This window comes from Elephantulus edwardii, unplaced genomic scaffold (genome assembly GCF_000299155.1).
Source record: "Elephantulus edwardii isolate Elephantulus edwardi_28Jun2011 unplaced genomic scaffold, EleEdw1.0 scaffold00019, whole genome shotgun sequence".
In the NCBI taxonomy this organism is placed as follows: domain Eukaryota; kingdom Metazoa; phylum Chordata; class Mammalia; order Macroscelidea; family Macroscelididae; genus Elephantulus; species Elephantulus edwardii.
In genome coordinates, this window is record NW_006399769.1 from 20,469,488 (window position 1) to 20,489,162 (window position 19,675).

Sequence of the window (19,675 nt, forward strand, 5' to 3'; positions counted from 1 at the left end):
TTCGAGCAGATGACCATTGAGGACTTGAATGAAGCTTTCCCGGAAACCAAGTTAGACAAGACCAAGTATCCCTACTGGCCTCACCAGCCAATTGAAAACTTATAAACCTGAGTCTGGCAGGGAGAGCCGGCCCTGCAACCGCAAACTCGGAACATTAAAAATAAGAGAGATCAAAAAAAAAACAAAAAACCTAGATGCATATCATCAATATTCTCTACCCAACTCATTGCCATCAGAACTGACACACAGCTGATCTATTTTCAGAGGTTTATAGATGCTGTAAGCTGTACTAGAGGAGATTTTCTCCTGAGGGAGGAGCTGGTGGACTTGAAGGGGAGGAGAGGTGATGCAGTGAAAATCCCTATGACTACCACCTGAGCTTCACTTAAACAGATGCCATATTAATACATATGCTGTTGTTGTATACCGTCGAGTCGGAACTGACCCCTGGCTGACTCTCCAGCACGTTTTCAGAGACAGTAAATCGCACGACAGCTGATGGCCTTGAACCATGTGCCTTTGGGATTGCAGCACAGCTTCTTGCCACTAGAGCTCCTAATACATATGATTCAATCAATAAATTGAAAATATCACGGTTGCTTAACACCACCACAAACTTTTGGTCAGACAGTAATGTTTAAGCAGCTTAAAGCACATCAGAAAAGAGATAAACAGTCCAGATGTCCAACCACAATGAAATGGATTGAGAAATTATGGTACAGTCACACAATGGAATACTACACAACATATAGGAAGCAATGATTTTGTAAATTACTACCTAACTTGGGGGGAACTAGAGAGCATTATTAAGGACAAATACTGTAAAAACCATTATTGTAGAATAAGAATGAAGCTCTTGGGGGGAGGGTAAAAGCAGAGGGGTGAGGTTGGGCACTGGGGGTGTGTTTGATAGGTGGGGCACATGTGAAGGAAAAGGGGAAATAACCGGTGTGAAAACAATGTATTCAAAGTCTGTCAATAAACCAGTATAAAATAAAATTTAAAAGAACCAAAATGGTTTAAAAAAAAAATTTTTTTTAATATGGTACTTTTAAAAACATCTTCTGCCTTAATTCCTTTTTTTAATTCTGAAAGTGAGCCAGGCATAATGGAAATTCTCTACATGCCTTTGGTAGATTAATTAAACTGTGCTTTCACAATGCAATTTGTTACAGGTTAAAATAGCAAAGCTACAATATGTTCAAATAAAAAGAATTTTTCCACACTTTTTGAAGGACATGTTTCTACAGGGTTTTGATTTCAATCAAAGTGATAATTTGAAATACACAAGACTGTTGCGATGTCGTAACAACACATTAGAGTATTATGAGCATATTACTGATAGTAGTCAAGGGTAAGGATAATTTTTATTACATTCATATCCTTAGTGATTGCCACATAGTAGAGTATTCAGCAACTACTACATTATTTTGGAGAAAAGTGAATGAACAGTCAACAAATCAATGACCAAAGGAAAAGACTGGTTTTAAAAGAAAATTTATGGAGAAAACATGTAAGGGCAAATTCTGAATAAAATCAGTATTTATCTAGCAGCCGCAATGGAGTAAAAACATACTGGTGCTACCTTTGGCTATACGGAACATTCTTTTCTAATCCTCAACTCAATCTACTGCCATCAAGTCAGAATGAACTCTTAGCTCACCCTCCAAAAGGTTTTCAGAGGCTGTACATCACACAGCAGGAGACTGCCCATCTTTCTTCCAAGGAGCAGCTGGTGATTCTAACCCCTGCCTTTGGATTGGCAGTGTAATTCCTTACCCACTAGGCCACCAGAGCTCAATTATCAGGGAAAGGAAAAAGAGAGCAGTAGAGGGTTAGAATGGAAGGGGAAAGGGAGTGCTTGAAGGACTGGAAGAACTGGAGGCAGGCTGGTATAGGAACAAAGGCAGGGAAGCTGGGGGCTTTCCGTGCTGGCTCATTAGAGCTGACTCAGAAATGGATTTGTTATAAAACATTCATCATAAGGTAAACAATTACCGTATGTTAAGTAATAAAGTTAGTTTTTCATTTGTTAATTTACTGACTCCTCTAGATAGCCAACATGCTAGCTTCTGTTATCTGCCCTTTATAGATGAAGACCCAGTGTCCCAGACAAGGAAAGTAACTTGTCTGACTTCCACAGTGAGGTCAGGTCTGTGCCAGAGCCAAGAGAGGAGCTGCGTGGGTTCAAAAAAACCTGTCAAGCCAAGATCTTACAATTCAGTCTGATCTGAGTTACCTCCCTGTGGCTTCCAAAGGTGTCAAATAATCAGTACTGCTAATAAGAGGGGTACTTTTCTTTATCAGGGGCAAACACAAAATATCAATGAGTGTTTAGTTCTGTGTTCAGGTGCAGGGTGGAAATGAGTTGGGCCTCTGTGATGAGATGAACACATGGTTAGAAGTACAAGCTATCAAAGGGGGCTCTCACATGAGAATGACGTCTAAAGACACCCTGACTCTATTACATCACTGTTCATTTGCTCAGTAACTTCTACCTGGGCACCAAGCACTGAAGAGGATCCTGGGAGACAGATAGTTCCTCCCCTGGTGTGAGCACAGGCTTAGATTCTCCTTCAGGAGCAAGGTTTTCTTTTAACTCTTTCAAGTCATAGAATTTTATGTGAAATGTTGGTATTTTCTAGTGTTTTAGGTAAAAGGTTTATTTCCTTCAGGAGGACTTTGCATTAAATTCATCATCATGTGTAGCATCTAGTACATCCTTTCCAACTGACAAGGTCAGGTACAAAGGACCAGAGTGTTATTCAAACTAAGCATCATTCCAGAATTAGAGGCCACATGCTGTCTTTAATACTGGTGTCTCCATTCTGTTCTCCAACTGCTCTGTTCCCACTGGCTGCTCCTGGCCCATCCCAAATGTGCACAGCACGCAAGGCAGCCCCTGTCCCCCTCCAGCATGGGCCCAGAGGGGCTGAGGGTAGTGGGAGTGGGGGAGGGCAGTATCTGGCACTCACTTCCTGCTGCCATATGACCTGGGTGGGGAAGATCTCACTTTTCCTGTCCACTCTACTCCCGGTGCCCACAGGAACCACTTCTCCTGTTCTACCTCCTCCTACCAATCTTTCTGGCACTTTTGGGTCCTCAGTCAGCCTTTCTGTGTCCACCCCCAACTTTGAGTTGTCCCACCATTGCCTCACATCTTCCACAGCTAGACCAAGAATGGGAGAAGGCATACTGTGACTAGGCAGCCACTGTCCCTTCTGTGGCTTAGTTATCACTAGGGGCTCCAGTATATTGTTTATGAGAGTTCATAGAAAGTCCCCAGGTTTGTCCACAGCGCTGTGAGGGGCGCAGTTCCTTGCAGGCATTGCCTGGGAATTTTTAAAGTTGTTGCAAATTCTTCGTCCACAGTGCTGTGAGGGGCCCAGTTCACTGCAGGGATTGCCTGGGAATTTTTAAAATTGTTGCAAATTTAAACTATCAGATGATGAAACAGTTGATAAATGAATAGTAGGGGCAACTTGTTTTGTGCTTTGTTTAAAGAACGGAAACTCATTTGCTGTAAAGCTTGAATGATTCACAGCTGCTCCTGCACTGGGATTCTGAAGCTATAAACTGCATGGGGGGAGACTGCCTATCTTCCTCTTTTAGACCAGCTGGTGGATTAGAACCACCAGGTCCAGCCCTTGGGTTAGCAGTGTAACTCTCTACATACTGTCGAAAGAGCTCTCAGACAAGTGGCTTGGTGCTTTATTTATTTAAGCTGAAGGAAGATAAAGAGGTTAAGAGAGAACTTAAAAATATTTAGATAACCTTGTAAATACCTTACAAATAAATTCATGTATAAAAAATTGAACCCCCCCCCAAAAAAAAAGCAGCAGAAATAGGCTAGAGAGGACCTTCCTAATAGTCTTAATTTACAAATGACCAGCAATAATATGTCTCACATGCTTTAAAGACAACTCTGGAAAACTGCTCCTCTGAATTTAACAAAAAGGATCCACGGTATAGTGCTAAGAATAACCAGCACATTCCTGCCGGAGTTTTAACAGCGAAGCTGTGTCAAAGCAAGGAGTGAGGGTGACTCCTGACAATGAAATGTGTTGGTTTTTTACCTCAGAAAGTCTAGATTAAAAAAAATAATTCGAAAAGCAAAAAGGCTACGTAACTTCCTCCAGCTTTCCACAGGAAGTACAAAGAAGTGTAATTAGGGGCTGTCACCTCTGCCCTGACTCATGCAGCCTTATGCACAGGTAATGAGACGCTTCGCTCTTGTGCTGTCTGCACGGCCATTTGTAAGTGTTGTAGCCGTAATGTTCCACAGGGCAGGCATCTGACAGTAACGTGCATGTGGTAACAAAGAATTCCTCAACTCCTGTCTTGCATTATAAATCTTCATCGAATGGATTCTTACAGGAGAAAGAGATGAACAAGTAAATTTAGAGGAATGCCAAGTTCAGGATAAATGATGATTAAGACAGTGAGCACCCGTCTATCCTAAGTCATTCCCAAGTATCTGAACCAACCACATCCAGGGGACCCTGCAAACCTGTGTAGAGAATCACTGTTTATTTTTCTGAAAGATCTGACTAAAGAAGGGCAAATGTGAATTTAAGAGAGACAGAAGACTCCAAAAAAGAACAGAAAACTAAGCTTTTACAATTTGTGACATTTAGAAAACATTGACCACTGGGACCCAGCACAGGTTCAGGAAAAACAAATTAAGTCCCATAAATTAAATTTTCCTTTTAAAACCAAATCTCCAGCAAAGCAATGGTGTAAGCAGAATACATTTCAGTTAAGATGCGGGTCAAATGTTTTAAGACTTCCTTGGGGAGATGGAACTGACGTGTTGCTGGCTAAGTAACTCCACTCAGGGAGTGAGTCATTAGCATTTTGCAGGAAGACCTTTATTGCTACAGAATTCTGTCTTTGCTTTTGGATTACTTTAATTGAATGATTTAGAAAAGGAAATACAAGGTTGTTTTTTTTTTTAAAATATAAACCAGGAAGCATTGATAAATTGTATGGTCATATAACAAGATTCAAAAGTACTTCCAGTAGTAGGAAAACTGCTTACAACTATTAAGATAATTTCCTATTAAATTTAGCCCTGCATTTGTATATTATTACGAAGTGTTCAAATATGGAATGAATGAGCTTGACTTAATGGCAGCGGGTAAGTTATCTGCTTAAACCTAAAAACCAGTAACACAGTGGTCTTCAAATAACTAATGCAAACACAGGCTACATAACAGCACTGTAGTGACCAGGCTAAATTCTAGATTATTTCCTCTGCATTATTTCCTCACATTTCTGTAAGAACAATGGCTCACTGTACAACAGTAAGGAGATGAGAAGATTCAAGAAAATTCTAGAAACTATGCCACCTGAGCAGTGGCCAAGTGGACTGAGGATATCTATTTTGGTGGAAGAACGAAGAGAATAAAAAGCCATGTTAAATGTAGAGGGCATTTATTTTTTCTCCCTAGAAGAAATGCAATACACTCTATCTAGTTTCAGAGGCTACAGACTAGAGATCAGTCTGGAATCCACATGGAGGCCGACCTAACCTAAACCAAACCCACGGCTGGGGGTGGATTCTTCTGACCTATAGCAACCCTCCTTTGGGTTTCTGAGGCGATAGAGCTATTTATTCCCTTAGAGTGGCTGGTGGATTAAAACCACTGACCTTCAGATTAGCAGGCCGCATAATGTACTACACCACCAAGACTCCTTAATGGTGGCAGACTTGAGGCTAAAAAATGAAGTGGGTTACGGGTGCTGTAGAGAGGTACAGAGAGTGGCTGGGAGATGCGCCCAGAGGCCCTGAGGGCTGTACCTAGCACTCTGCGGAGCAGCAGCAATGTCTGAACACAACAAAAGAAATACAAAACCAGAAAAAGGAGCAGCTCCTTTCCGTCCCCAATGAATGTGTATTTGTTTGTATTAAGTACAATTTTTCCTTCTTTTAGGTTGCCAAGGGAATGTCATTAACAGACATGAAAAAAGATATTAAATAACAATAACATGCTTTGACAACATCATATTAGGTCCCAGAAATAAGTATAACTTTCCATGTACTTACTGCTTTTGCACTGACAGGTTCGACAACCATTGGAATCAAGTTTGAAGCCATAAACACAGTCCTTCTCGGTCAGGGTGCAGTTTGATAGCTCCCCACACGCAGGCGGATCAATTGTGATGTAGGTTGGTTCTAAGTAAGAAAAAATCCCACAAATCAATGAAACATATTATCACCTCTTAGTCACTATTCAATCTTTGACATTCCATATCACAATAAATCCAGAAATCTAATCAGTAATTTTCATCAAATCTCAACCATTTATACTCCCATGTTTTTAATTCCTGCAAAAAGAAGTTTTTCAGAACACATTTTTTTTAAGCGATGTATGATAGGGTATTATGGTTATCACAAGAGTCCACAATTAAGATTGCATAGTGGAGTGTACTTGGGGCAGTGGGAGGGGTGCGGGGGGATTGTGTACAAGAGAGGGAGTCTTTCTTTTGCTTTTGAAGGAGAGGAGTGAACTGGGGGGCGGGGGGCTGGCGGGTAGAGAAGTGCACCAATGAATGAATGGAAATCCAAATTCTCTGTAAATGTTCATTAAAATTATTTTAAAAATAGAGCACATTTTTAAAAATCTGATCGAATTCTTTTGTGTTTGAAAAATTTATGTAATTTTTTTACCTTAGAAAATATTTTCATCAAGGTTACCACTCACTATAAAAGGTAAAGAGGTTAAAATTAATTCCATTTCACTTATTCTTCTATTATTTAATAGTCTTAAATAATAAAAGACAAAATTACCTACTGCCTTATCCTATTCCTTATTTTACAACACTTCTAAAATCTAGTGCTTATTCCAAAACAAATCGATCAGATATTTTGGAGAAGAGTCTCAAACACCTGCAATTCTTTTATCTTTGATGAGTGTATACTTGGGGTCCACTGGCTCAAAGGAGAGGCACAGTGAGACAGAAGAATTTCAGAGGGAAAGGGAACAGATATTCTGGGAACAAAATTGAAGCCTAAGTGATGCTTTACCTTCTCCACAATGGATCAATACTAACAGTAATTTGTACACATTCATGTAAGGTCTAGCTTGTGTTTGTCTAAACTGCTTTTCAACAATGCTTTCGAGTCTTAGCATATTCCAATGGCCTGGGTGCTGTCACTACCTCCATGTTACAGACGAGAAGATGTGGCCTATCAGCCTGCCCAAGGTGGTACAGCCGGTAAGTGGATCCAAGGGTCAAATCTAGGAAGTCTGGATCCAGTCACACTCTAAGCTTAGGGCAAGATAAAGTTAGTTTTAACAGTACCTGTTTTGTATTGTGGTAAGGAGCTGAGCTGCCAACCCAAAGTTATATGGTTTGAATCTACCAACTGCTCCAAAGGAGAAGGATGGGCCATCTGCTCCCATGTGATTTACTGCCTCTGAAAACCCACTGGAGGACCAACTATGGGTTACTTCTGACATAATGGCATATAACAGCACAGTGACAGTTTATACAGTGTCTAGTTTGAGAAGGGTTGTCACAAGGAGTAGATGCACTCACAGATTTAGGGAGCACCTTTTCAGACAAAAAGTGTTGTATCTTTCCTCAGAGTATACTTTGTGAGAGACAAGTTCAGAGTACGCTTTTCCAGATGGAAAGAATGAGATAGAGAAAGTCTAAGTGTATAGAGCAACCCAGCAGAAGGCTGGGAATAGAACAGAACAGAGGTTCTGGACCTCTTGTCCAGCACTCCATCCAGGAGTCCACTGTTTTCTCAAGCTGCATATTCTGTTACCATGGAACAGTATCCAAAATAAGTGTTTTAGCTGCCACTGAGCAGACCAAGAGTCCCAAACTTTTTTCCACCTGCTAAAAGGGGACAATGATTCAACTCTTCACAGGTAACAAGCAACTGTGACTTATTACGGAAATGCTTTGATCAGCACTGCCTGGGTGAAATATTCTTTCTCTATTTTTATTACAACATACATAGTTGGAAGACTATCTTCCTGAAACTTTCACAGACACTTTCCACTGCTATAAAATTTATCTCTTTATCTCAGGGCAAAGCACCCTATCTGATACGATAACTATAATCACCAAAAAGCAACTTAAACAACTTAAACAAGTTTTAAGACATTGAGTTAAAGATTGCATTTCTATTTTTCTCATATCCTCTTAAAATTCACCATAAACCTCTTCAAGTTTACATACCTTTTACACAAATCACTGTCATTAGCCCTCCAAAATAATCATTCTATTTCAACCTTCGGTTACAAAATTGGCAATTTTTTCGCAGATCGTCAATACCCGGAAACACTAGACAGCAGGGCACAGGAGCCCAGTATCAACTTTAAGCATGCTTAGTGTATCACAGTAAGGGGGGGGGGCGGAAATCCTAAAATTATAGATACTTATTTAAACCAAGAGTCAGAAGGGACTCTAAACTCTCTTTCAGCACTTAAGACAGCCTGTGGGTAAAGAAATATTGTCAGCGCACGGAATAAGCCAAAACTGTGTTCTTCACTGACATTTAAGTTGTAAAGTGTATGATGATGAACTTTTGCCTTCTGAAAATATATTAAGGGAAAAATATTTTGGGGCAGATTTAAAATGACATTAAAAATGCATACCAACTATGGGTTTGCACAGAGTTTTGGCTTCGCTGCATTTCAGGGATTGGTTAAGAGCATGCACTGTCTTTCTCAAAGCTCTTGCAGCTCTGAATGACTTTTTCTCAACAGGAATCAATGTATGTATGCATGTTTTATTTTTAATACAAATTGTGACCGACAGGATTATGCTGTGATGGGAAAGTGAAAGAAATAACTTGAGTGGATTGTTCTGAGGATAAGACCCATGCAGGGACTTGATCAGCTATGCAGAATTAAAAAAATATTAGCTACAAAGACAGACCACATTTACATCAAACACACATTTCTCCAAGAAAGGTTAACACTTTTGTCATGGCTCCTCTGGAACACTGGCAAAACAGTGAACAGAAAAATAAATGAATGGGTGTTTATTATGTGCTGCTCCTACAACACTGTTGTTAAATGCTGTTTGGTTAGTTCTGACACACAAAGACCTTACCTGTAAAAACAAAAAACAGTCCAGTCCTGTACCATCTTCAGAACTCCTCCATGTTTGAGCCTTTGCTGAAGTCACTGTATCAATCTATCTTACTGAGAATCCTCCTTTCACTGACCATCTACCAAGTATGATGTCATTTTCCAACGACTGGTTTCTCCTTACAACATATGCCCAAAGTATGGGGGTGGGGGAACTCACAAAACCCCCCAAACCTCGTCATTCTCATTTCCAAGGGGCACTCTGGCTGGACTCTGGCCAGGCCCAGTGCTATGTTTTTCATATATTCCACTTCCTCAGGATTTTAAGATTGAGTAAATTATCATGAAAGAATGCAACCTTGAAGCCCTTTCCTGCTTTTTAATCAATTTGCATCCCTTTGTTCCGTTCAAACAAGTGCCTCCTGGTTGATATACATGTTCCACAGGAGCACAATTAAGTAGTCTGGAATTCCCATTCTTGGAACTGTTAGGATCTACATTGTTGTACTTCCTCCAAGACAGACTTTATTCTTTTGGCAGTCCTTGAATTTTCAGTATTCTTTGCCAACATCAAAATTCAGTCTAGTCCTCCTCATAGTAACCTTCCAATGGTTCGCAAGGCTGTAAATTTTTATAGGAAGTAACTACCCATTAATCTTCCATGAGCTGCTGGAGGATTCCAACTGGCAACTTCCTTGGTTAGCAGCCCATTATGTTTACACACACACACACACACACACACACACACACACACGTATTTCCACATACACACATGGGCATGTTATTGTGTGCTGTCAAGACAGAACCGACTCATAGCTGACCCTCCAACAGGTTTTCAGAGACAACTGCACAGATGATACTACCCATCCTTTTCCCATGGAGCAGCTAGTGGATTCAAACTGTGTGCCTACTGGGATTACAGTGCAGCTTCTTACTAAGCCACCATGTTTATTTATTTATCTAGATAGGGAGCTCTACTGGCCTAGCGGTAAGAAGCTGCTCCGCAGGAGAAGGATGGGAAATCTCCTTCAATTAACTGCCTCTGAAACCTGCCCGAGGGTCAGCTATGGGTTCAGCTCTGACTCAATGGTACGTAACAACATTATGTGTGTATACATGCAGTCTCCTCCTATAAACTTGATGGCAGTGATTTAATGATGTTATTGTTGAGTGCTGTCAAACTGGCTCCTATTGTTAGTGACTCTATGTACAAAGAGGCTCAATCTCTGCTGTGCTTAAACCCACTACTGCAGTCACTGTGTCAATCCTTCTCACTGATGGACTTGCTTTCCTTTGCTGACCTTTCTCTCTTCCTAGCTTGATGTCTTTTTCCACACATCAGTACCTCCTGAAATATATCCAAAGATGGTAGGTCAAAGTCTCATCACTCTTGTCCAGAAGGAGCACTATGGTTGCACTTCTTCCAGTAAAGATTTGTTTGTTCTTTTGTCAGTCCATGGTATTCATACTGTGTGGTGAGTCATACATTTCAATGGATCACCATACTTTGCAATAGGTACAAATACTCTTCTAGTAGACCATATATATGATTGATTAAAAATGGCCATTAGCTGTTCAATTCATCTCACTAATGCCTAGAATCTTGGTACCAGGAGCCAGGAAGTCAAAAGATTAACTGAATTAGGAAATTCTGCTGTCAGGGAAATCTCCAGGGTACTGAAGAGCAACAACGTCCGTCTGGAGACTAAGGTGAACCTGACTCAGGTTATGGTCTTCACAATTATGTGCTATGCATCAGAAAGCTGGACAATGACTAGGGATGATGACAGAAAGAGAATTCATGCCTTTGAGCTGTGGTGCTGGGGAAGAGTACTGAATATACCACGGACTGCTAAGAGAACAAACAGGTTTATCTTAGAGAGGGTGGTCAAACCAGACTGCTCCTTGAAGGCAAGAATTTAAGCTTCTTCTGACATAATTTGGGCATGTAGCCAGGAGGGACCAGTCCTTGGAGAGGGATGTCATGCCTGGGAGGGTGGAGGGACAATGTAAGAGACACTTGATGAGATGGACTGATTTAGGGACTGGAGTAATGTGGGTAAGGAGTGTTAGAGACAAGAAGGTTGGCTCAGGATAGAGAAGGGTTCAGAGCTATTGTACACAGGGTCATTACGTGTTGTAGGCAACTTGATGGCACAATGCAACAATGCCTAGAATAATGGCTGTCTACTATTTAATTTCATTTTTTACAACTTCTAACTTTCCTTCACTCATACTTGGTGCATACCACATTCTTGTTATTAATGGAAGCTTCCAGCTGTTTCTTTATATTCAAGCTTTGCCATCAGCAAATGAAAATCCCAAAAGCTGTACTATAATGCCATCATTAAGGCCAACTCTCCTTTGCTCTTTGAATTGCGGTGTTGGCAAAAAGGTATTTAAAATACCATGGACTGCCAAAAGAACAAATAGGTCTGTCTTGAAGAAAGTACAATCAGGAGTCGTCTTAAAGCCAAAGATGGTGACATTTCATCTCACATATTTGGAACATTTCACCAGGAGGATCAGCAAAATAAAGAAGACCCTCAACAAGATGGACTGGCACAGAGACTGGAAGAGCAGGCTGATACAGAGTGGAGGTAGGAGAATGGTGCAAGGCTCTATCTGTTGTTCACAGAGTCGCTATGAGTCACAGTCGATTTCATTACACCTGACTAAACACCAACTACTTTAAGGCATTAAGTAGCTCTTTTCCAAGTATATTTTGAGTGTATTCAACCCTGATGGAGCCCATCTTCCAAGACTGTTATCAGTTAATGCTCTTCCATCAGCAAGGTCTTAACTGTTTTATCGTGTCTCCCACTCTCACCCCAATAAATAGATCACCAAGTGTTTCTTCAAAGTCTGCCTTAGTCTGCTGAAATCTGCTCACCTCAGGGATGCTGCTGGCATTTGAAGTATTGGTTACATATCTTCCACTATCGTGTTAGTTTGGTTATACATCTTCTACTATGGTGTTATTTTTGGTTATGTATTTTTCACTATTGTGTTATAGGGAGCTGGTGACCAGTGGCAAGAAACTGGGCTGTAATCCCAAAGGCATGCGGTTCAAGACCACCAGCTGCTCTGAAAGAGAAGGATAGGCAATCTCCTCCAGTGCAATTAGGTGCCTCTAAAAAACCTGCCGGAGAGTCAGCTATGGGTTAGCTCGACGGTACACAACAACAACTACTGCGTTATTGCTGTGTGCTGTCTTGGAACTGACCCAGAGCTGACCCCCCAGTAGGTTTTCAGAGGCAGTAAACTGCACAGAAGGAGGCAGCAGCCCATCTGGAACAGATCTGAACTATGACCCTATGAATGACAGAGCTGAACTATGCCCTATCCCAATCCATCCTAAAAATCTCTGACATGCTCCAACTCACTGTTATAATCACTATGTCAATTCATCTTCCTCCTCGGACCCTCCAACTTTTCCAGCATGATGTCTTTTTTTGCAAAAAATTTGTCCCTCTTGAAAACATGCATAAAGTATGAAATGAAGTTTCACAATCTTTGCCTCTAAGTAGCACCGTGATTATACTTCCTTGAAACTGGACCTGTTTGTGGTTTTGACAACCGATGGGATATTAAGTATTCTTCTTCACCACAATTCAAAGGTATGGATTGTTGCTCTGTCATCCTTACTGTCTTTCAGATACACTCACTTACCCTAGTAACATGCCAATCACCACAAAATAACAAACTGGCAGAAGAGTGGTAGAGTCCTTACTAAAAGGCTATGTGCTCACCCTATCATTATCCATGGGATATACAGTATCCACTTACAGTATCCTCCTCTGGGCTTTACTAAGCAACTGCTTTCACATTAGCAGTTAAGATAGCTGTCAGGAAGGGACCTGAAAAACTGTTTGAATCTGAGGGAAGAAATGGGCATTTGGCACATAATATTCTTTTTTTGCAAAATACTACATGAGGCTATCTGTCCTGCAGGCATGATTTTATAACTGTTTTCTCTGTAGGCTTTCTGACTGGGACACAAGCCATATAAGTCTATTTCTGGGTTCCTGTGTGTTACTGGGACACTGCTTTTCTCCCAATGATCCCTTGTTTGCATGCATACTTCACAGGGAGGTCCCGTGAACTATATGCATTTGTCAAGGTAACTAAAGTCAGTGCAGAATCCAGAGGAACGTATGTGTTCACATCATCTTATCCTTGTGCTGAGTAGTAAATGTCCTATACCCTACCTTTTAAGTCGGAAGGCATAATACATGCCAGGTAATAAAAATCTGTATTTCTTGACAAAATTTCAGAAATGATCCTTAATTCAGCATACCTTCTATTAGTAAAAACAAATGGTACTTCCAAACAATACAAAGTGTAAAAAAAAAAAAGTGCCACAAATGGGCTAAATAAAAAATGTTCAGGTCAAAATCCAAAAATTTATGTTGTGCTGTTAAAACTTGTATTTTACCATTTCTTGATGATCTGTATTGCAGGGAAGATACTGGGAAGTATGCATTTCAAGCTGACACCTTGATACTCATTAAAACACAGAAAAATGTAACAAATTCATTTATTCATGAAAATTGTCAATTTACTATGGAACTATTCAAATTCCCTAGAATAAATTAGGCTGAGCACCACAACCTCCACTGTGACATACTAAATATAGATAGGATTTTACATTTTTTAAAAAGGCTTTCTCAAATCCATCATCTTGATGTATTATATTTAAGCAAATAAGTGGTATTTTCTTAATTTGCCAGAACAAACATTGATAGCCTTTTTGTGGGTGATGATGAGGCATGATTCTTAGATCCTTGCTGTTGTCATCCTATGTCACTGGAGTATCTGTACTTCTTAACAGACACATCTGTCAGCAACCAGCTGTTTCCAAACATTTCACCTAAAGTCATGTGTTCTAGTCATCACTCATTCAACATTTAGTGCTTGATTTCCTACTTGTGTTTAAGTCAGATTTCAGGGTGAAGATTTGTACAATTATTGTCACTGTTGTTAGGGGCTGCTGAGTCAAGTACAAGTCATAATGACACTATGAATGAAAAATCTGAACCCTATCCTATCCTGTACCATCCTCATCTCTGACACATTTATCTTCCTGTTGCAGTAACTTTGTCAATCCATCTCATTGAGGGTCTACTTCTACTTCAGTGTTCCTCCACTTTTTTCATGCATGATGTTCCTTTCCAAGGAATAGTCCCTCACAACATGCCCAAAGTATGAGAGACAAAGCTTCGCCATTCTTGCTCCCAAGGAGCACTTTGGTTCCACTTGTTCTAAGACATATTTATTTGTTCTTTTTGCAGTCTATAGGATATTCTACTCACACAAATTGGCTACTTTAATGATGTACTGTTTATAGGACCACCCTGAAATTCTATCTCCTTGTATTTGTATAACAGAACTATGAAACTATATATTAACTAGAAAAAACCCTAAATTATCATCAAACAGATCTCAGAGTTAGCTTTCAGTACTAAACATTAGTATGTAACCTCAGAGCTGGTTCTATTACTAATACCAGGGAAACGTTTTTTGAGAAAGAAGTGCGCTTTGAGGCTACTGAAATTCAATTTCAAATTCTAAATAATGAACTCAATGCAAGATATACTTTAACATCATCCTGAGTTAAAGTATTTTAGATCAATATGCAATTTCCATTCCTTAAAGAATAGCTTAATGAATGTTTGAGAGCTCATTAGATTTATACCATACTTTCTATATCAAAAAATTACTGAGGGGAAAAGGAGCGATTTAAGCAAATCTATAGAATGATAGTATCAAAGTATGAAATAAACGTTAGGGTTTGTGAAGCATATGAAACATGCATTTTGTTTCACTAAAAGAGCAAACTGTTCATCTGAACTTTACTATCCTTTACCTGTTCCTACACTGCATACCACACTCAACATCGAAAGTGTCCTTATGAATTTTGGTCTTGAGATCAGAAAATTCTTCTTTAACTCCTGCATTTCTGTGCCCTTGTGTTGCATGGGGTGTCCTGGTAAGTGGTCAAGTGTTCAGGTGCTAAATTAAAGTCAATGGTTTGAACCCACAAGTGCTCTGTGGGGAAAATATGTAGCAATCTGCTTCCATAAAGATTTACAGCCTTGGAAATCTATGGGCACTTCTACTGTTCTCCAGAGTTGCTATGAATTAGAACTTAACTTGACAAGCATGGGGTTTTGGTTACATTACATCGTGTATGGCATTCAAATTGTACATACCTCACCAGGGGGCACATGCCTCTTTAGTGGGATATCTACCCTTTTCACCTTTGGCAAGATAGTCCATTCACAGAGGTCCTGCGAAAACTTTTTTCTTCCCCTGCTAAAACTTTCGGAAGGACTTACATCACTGTATACCTACTACTGCTTGGAGTCAAGAGAACTGTGTCTTGGTCAATGTGTAGAGAAATGCCTACAGGCTTCTTTGAAAGGAAAGAGTTGGTCTTGGGATCTCCTCATTTGGGGGAATTTTTTTTTAAGTTCATATAAAGTGCGTATTTTAAAGAAGCACTGCTTATAGGACCACCCTGAAATGTCATCTCATCTGGTATTGAATCAGCTGAGGAATTAAAGAAATACCTTAATGTCCTCCAAAGGAAGAAGGCTTGGAACAGCAGGAATTCACTGTCTTTGGCTACAACTATTTCTAAAGGGAACCCTCGAACAGCTTCTTTGTGGAGAAGAATTCTAGAAATATTTTCTGAGCCTAGAAGCAATAAAGAACAAAAATGGGTGTTATGTCTACATGCAGCTTGTAGTCTCCTACTCTGCATCCGAGTGGGAGCCACTGCTCTCCTCAGCCTCTGGTGTTATTCTGAGTGATTCTTAAGAATTTGCCAAGCATCTTACATGTCCAGAGGAGCTATTTTTTACAAGAACCCTAGACACTGTGTCAGGAGTACAGATGTTTAGCTATCAATTCTAAGCCACAAGACTTAAGAGAACAAAATTCTGGGGTGGTGGGGAAAGCTTTCACATGCAATCAAATTAATATTAACATAAACACAAACAAGCATCACACACTGGCCTTTCATTTTACTTTCATGAATTTAAAATTAAAGAATGAATATCTTCTTCTAGTCTAGGAAGCCCAGTGAAATGTCATGTCAGTTAAACATTCCCAGGAAAATTTTCCTATTTTTTAAAGAATGAGAACCCTAAGAACTAACCATTTGAAGAACAATACTAGCATTTTATATTATGTTCAAATATTTCCTAGAGCAATTGTACCTATTCAACGGCGAGAGATTTAAGGCACTGTGATGCTAGTAATATGGTCAATAGCACAAAAATAATTATTTTAATCTCAAAGCCAGAGTATTAGAGCACACAGAAATTCATATGGGATTATTTCAAAGTTATAGACACATTATGTAAGTCTAAGTTTTCTATTTTCTTGCTTTTGTCTTTTTATTTTATGGGAAGCATTCAAAAAAGAAATACTGTTTTTGTTCATATGTTCCAGCAAGTCATCTCCTATGCATAGTGATGTGTGCAGCAGAATGAAGCCCTGGCCAATCGTGCCATGCTTCAGTCCGTTATGTACCCACTGGGTCCATCCATCCCATCAACAATCTTTTCTGCTGACTTCCTATTTTTCCAGGACTGGCCTCTCCTGAGAACAAGCCCAAGACATGTGAGATGAAGTCTCACTATTCTCACTTTTATGCAACAAAATAAGGAAGGACAAATTAAAACTCAAATCCAACAGCCAAAGGTGCTAATCAAAATTTCTGTGTCACTCCTAGAATGGCATTGGCTGGTTTAATCACTTTAGGGCAACAGAACAAAAGATATATATTTGGCTTTTAGTTATTTAAAAATGCATATATTTATATCAATTATCTTCTGAACAAGAGTATATAATCACTGATTTTAACAATTTAGGTCTATATATCTTAAACAAAAATATTAATATATGCTTTAAATTTTGTGTCTAATCTGTATGGCTTCCTTGAATTTCTGGTTTTTAATTACTCCATGCAAGGCTCTTCCCATTACCTCGATTACCACAAGTCAGTCATCACTCATAAATAAAACTATCTCCACTGAGCCATGTGTGAAGCACCGTTTTTGATTAACAGCAATAGAAAGGTTGGTGGTGAGGGGGAAGCTTGAGTAGGGGTGGCGAATCCCGAAAAGTACACTTGTGGACGGGATACAGAGCCATCCCCTGGTGTGAGCACTGCCTTTGGCCAGGAAGGTAATAAGCTTGGGGTCCAGTGTGTGTGTTGAGATGAGTGGCAGGTCACAGTGTGTCTGTCTGTGGTGGCAGCTGTCCACCACCCTCCTCAACTCATTAATACCCATACCCACTCAGCCTCTGCCACACACACTTGCTCAGAAAGTCATTCTAGAAAAACAACACTTTAGGTAAGTTTCTACAAATAATACATTTAAAAGACAGACATATTTTTACATTTATTTCCCAGGATAAAAAAAATTCAACCAGAAATACTAAGATAAGTGTAAATTATTTCTGCCTCTTATTTCTGTTGGTTCCTCTCCTTCTGGTCTTTAGTAATGGTTTGAATATTTAAAGTCCTCAAGCTTAGATAAGTAGAGGGTCAGTGAAGGGATGGACTGACAATGATAGCAACAGTGGACATGAGCACAGCAGAGATTGTGAGGAAGCTTTCTGATGTTCATCTGATCAGTATGAGTTGTAGTCCAATCAATGACAACTAACAACAGCAACAACAACATATTTAAAGTATTTTACTGAAAATTCCCAATTCTGCTTCCTTGGTTGTGAGAGACAAGGAGGAATAAATATGTTGAGTGGTTTGGGGGATTATTCCCGCCCCCCCCCCCCCCGATCTAATTCAGAGATTCTCTTAATGTATTTCTCAAGATCTGGTTATAAAATGTGACTATTCAATGGATGCACACATTCCAAAGCTGCACTCACTTTACATGGTAGCCCAGTGGCTAAGCACCTACGTTTCCTACAGCCCGACTAAATATGGTGTTAGTGTGTACCCTCGAGTCAGAAATGACTAAGAGCTGACCCTCCAGCAGGTTTTCTGGGCCAGTAAATTGTAGGAGAGGAGACGGTCCATCTTTCTCTCATGGAGCAGCTGGTGGATCCAAACTATGTACCTTCGGGTTGGCAGGACAATTCTTTATATGCTGCAAACTGAAAAGTTAGCAGTTTGGCAGCTACTCTGCTCGAGAAAGATGGGCAATCTCTCCCCGTAAAGATTTGCAACCTTGGAAACCCAAAGGAAGGTCACTGACAGTCAGAAGAGATTGGGGAGCGGGGAGCCACAAGATAAACAGCCTAGGACCAATCCAGACAGGAGATAAGTCTGCTCCAAGCAGAACCAGAGGCAGTGCATTATCTGTTTTCCTATATCTTCATATGCCATTCTGTTACCACAGTTGCTTTTCAAATGTGACCCATAATGACTCAGAAAACTATTCAACTAAGTCACCAAATTGTCAACAAAAACTGCAGGCTGAGAAGAAAAAAAAGACATATATATAAAAAAAGAGGTATTCCCAAATAAAGGTATAAGGCAACCTCTTATGTGGACAAGGGAAAAAATTAGGACATAAAATTCCCTAATGTGGAAGCGGGAATTTCCATGTGGTATGAATGTGTATTTAAGAAAGTCTTATTAAGTCACAGGCTGAGGGGGGAAGAGTCTCCTATGGTTGGAATTTTCAAATTCTTTCAGTAACTCACATCTCATTATCCTTTTCTCTTTGTATATCTTTCTCATAACTAACACTTATATCCTTGTGATTTCTTCAGCACTTATCTCAGGGACGTACATTTTATCTTAAAAGGAATGGTGTGAAAATGTCCCCAATATTTATTTTAGAACTATTTTTTCCCTTTACCAATCTGATTTTTAATAGAAAAAAAGACAGTAGTATTAGTATGAGATTATTATGAAAAAACTGCAAAGGCAAATGAGAAAATTTTATACATGGTAGAGTATCTTTTTCCAGGAATTCAGTCTGAGGTACTTTAAAAAAAAAGTCACTGGATTCCAAGAATAATCTAGGCCTTTGACACTTGATTCGTATCATATTTTTGTATTATTTCTGTTTTAATCTTCACAGGGCTTGATTCTTGGTAGATTTTAACTGATTTATAAAGAAATAGCTCCAAATGTGTTTGTATTATTTGTGTATGTATTTGTATTACACATCTTAAGAGCTTTCCTTAATTGGGAGATAAGGTCAGAGCCTCAGAGTTTTAGTAACGTCAGCCTAATCCCCTGGGATTAGGGCCAGACTAAGGGACAGAGAGGAAGTGTCCCAATATTTGGGACAATGCATTATTCATTGTTTATAACCTTATACCCAGCATTAGACTTAGCCCATAGCAGTGCTTAATGAAGGAAAAGCACATCTGAATGCTTAAAGTACGGGAACATTACTACATGAAGCTGCAACACAGTAATGACTGTGGAGTCACAAGGGTAAGGAAGGTTTTGTTCTGTCATCTGAACGTCACTTGGAGTTGGCAATGACTCAGCAGTAATAAACAACATACTCGATGAAGCAGGGTTTTAGATCAATATAGCCCCTAAAGATCTAGTTTTTAACTTGAGGGAACAGACATTATGTTCCTTGGGGCCTCATACATAGTAGGTACTCAAGAAACGA

General features: G+C 39.7%; 1 protein-coding gene across 1 annotated transcript in view; it reads right to left on the minus strand.

Moving 5' to 3' along the window:
• Nucleotides 1–19,675, minus strand: part of CRIM1 (cysteine rich transmembrane BMP regulator 1 (chordin-like)) — a 262,797-nt gene that overhangs the window by 56,734 nt on the left and 186,388 nt on the right. Inside the window, exon 8 of the mRNA XM_006882357.1 lies at nucleotides 6,050–6,178. Within this exon, the coding sequence (XP_006882419.1) occupies nucleotides 6,050–6,178 (129 nt within the window). The remainder of the gene's footprint in view (nucleotides 1–6,049; nucleotides 6,179–19,675) is intronic.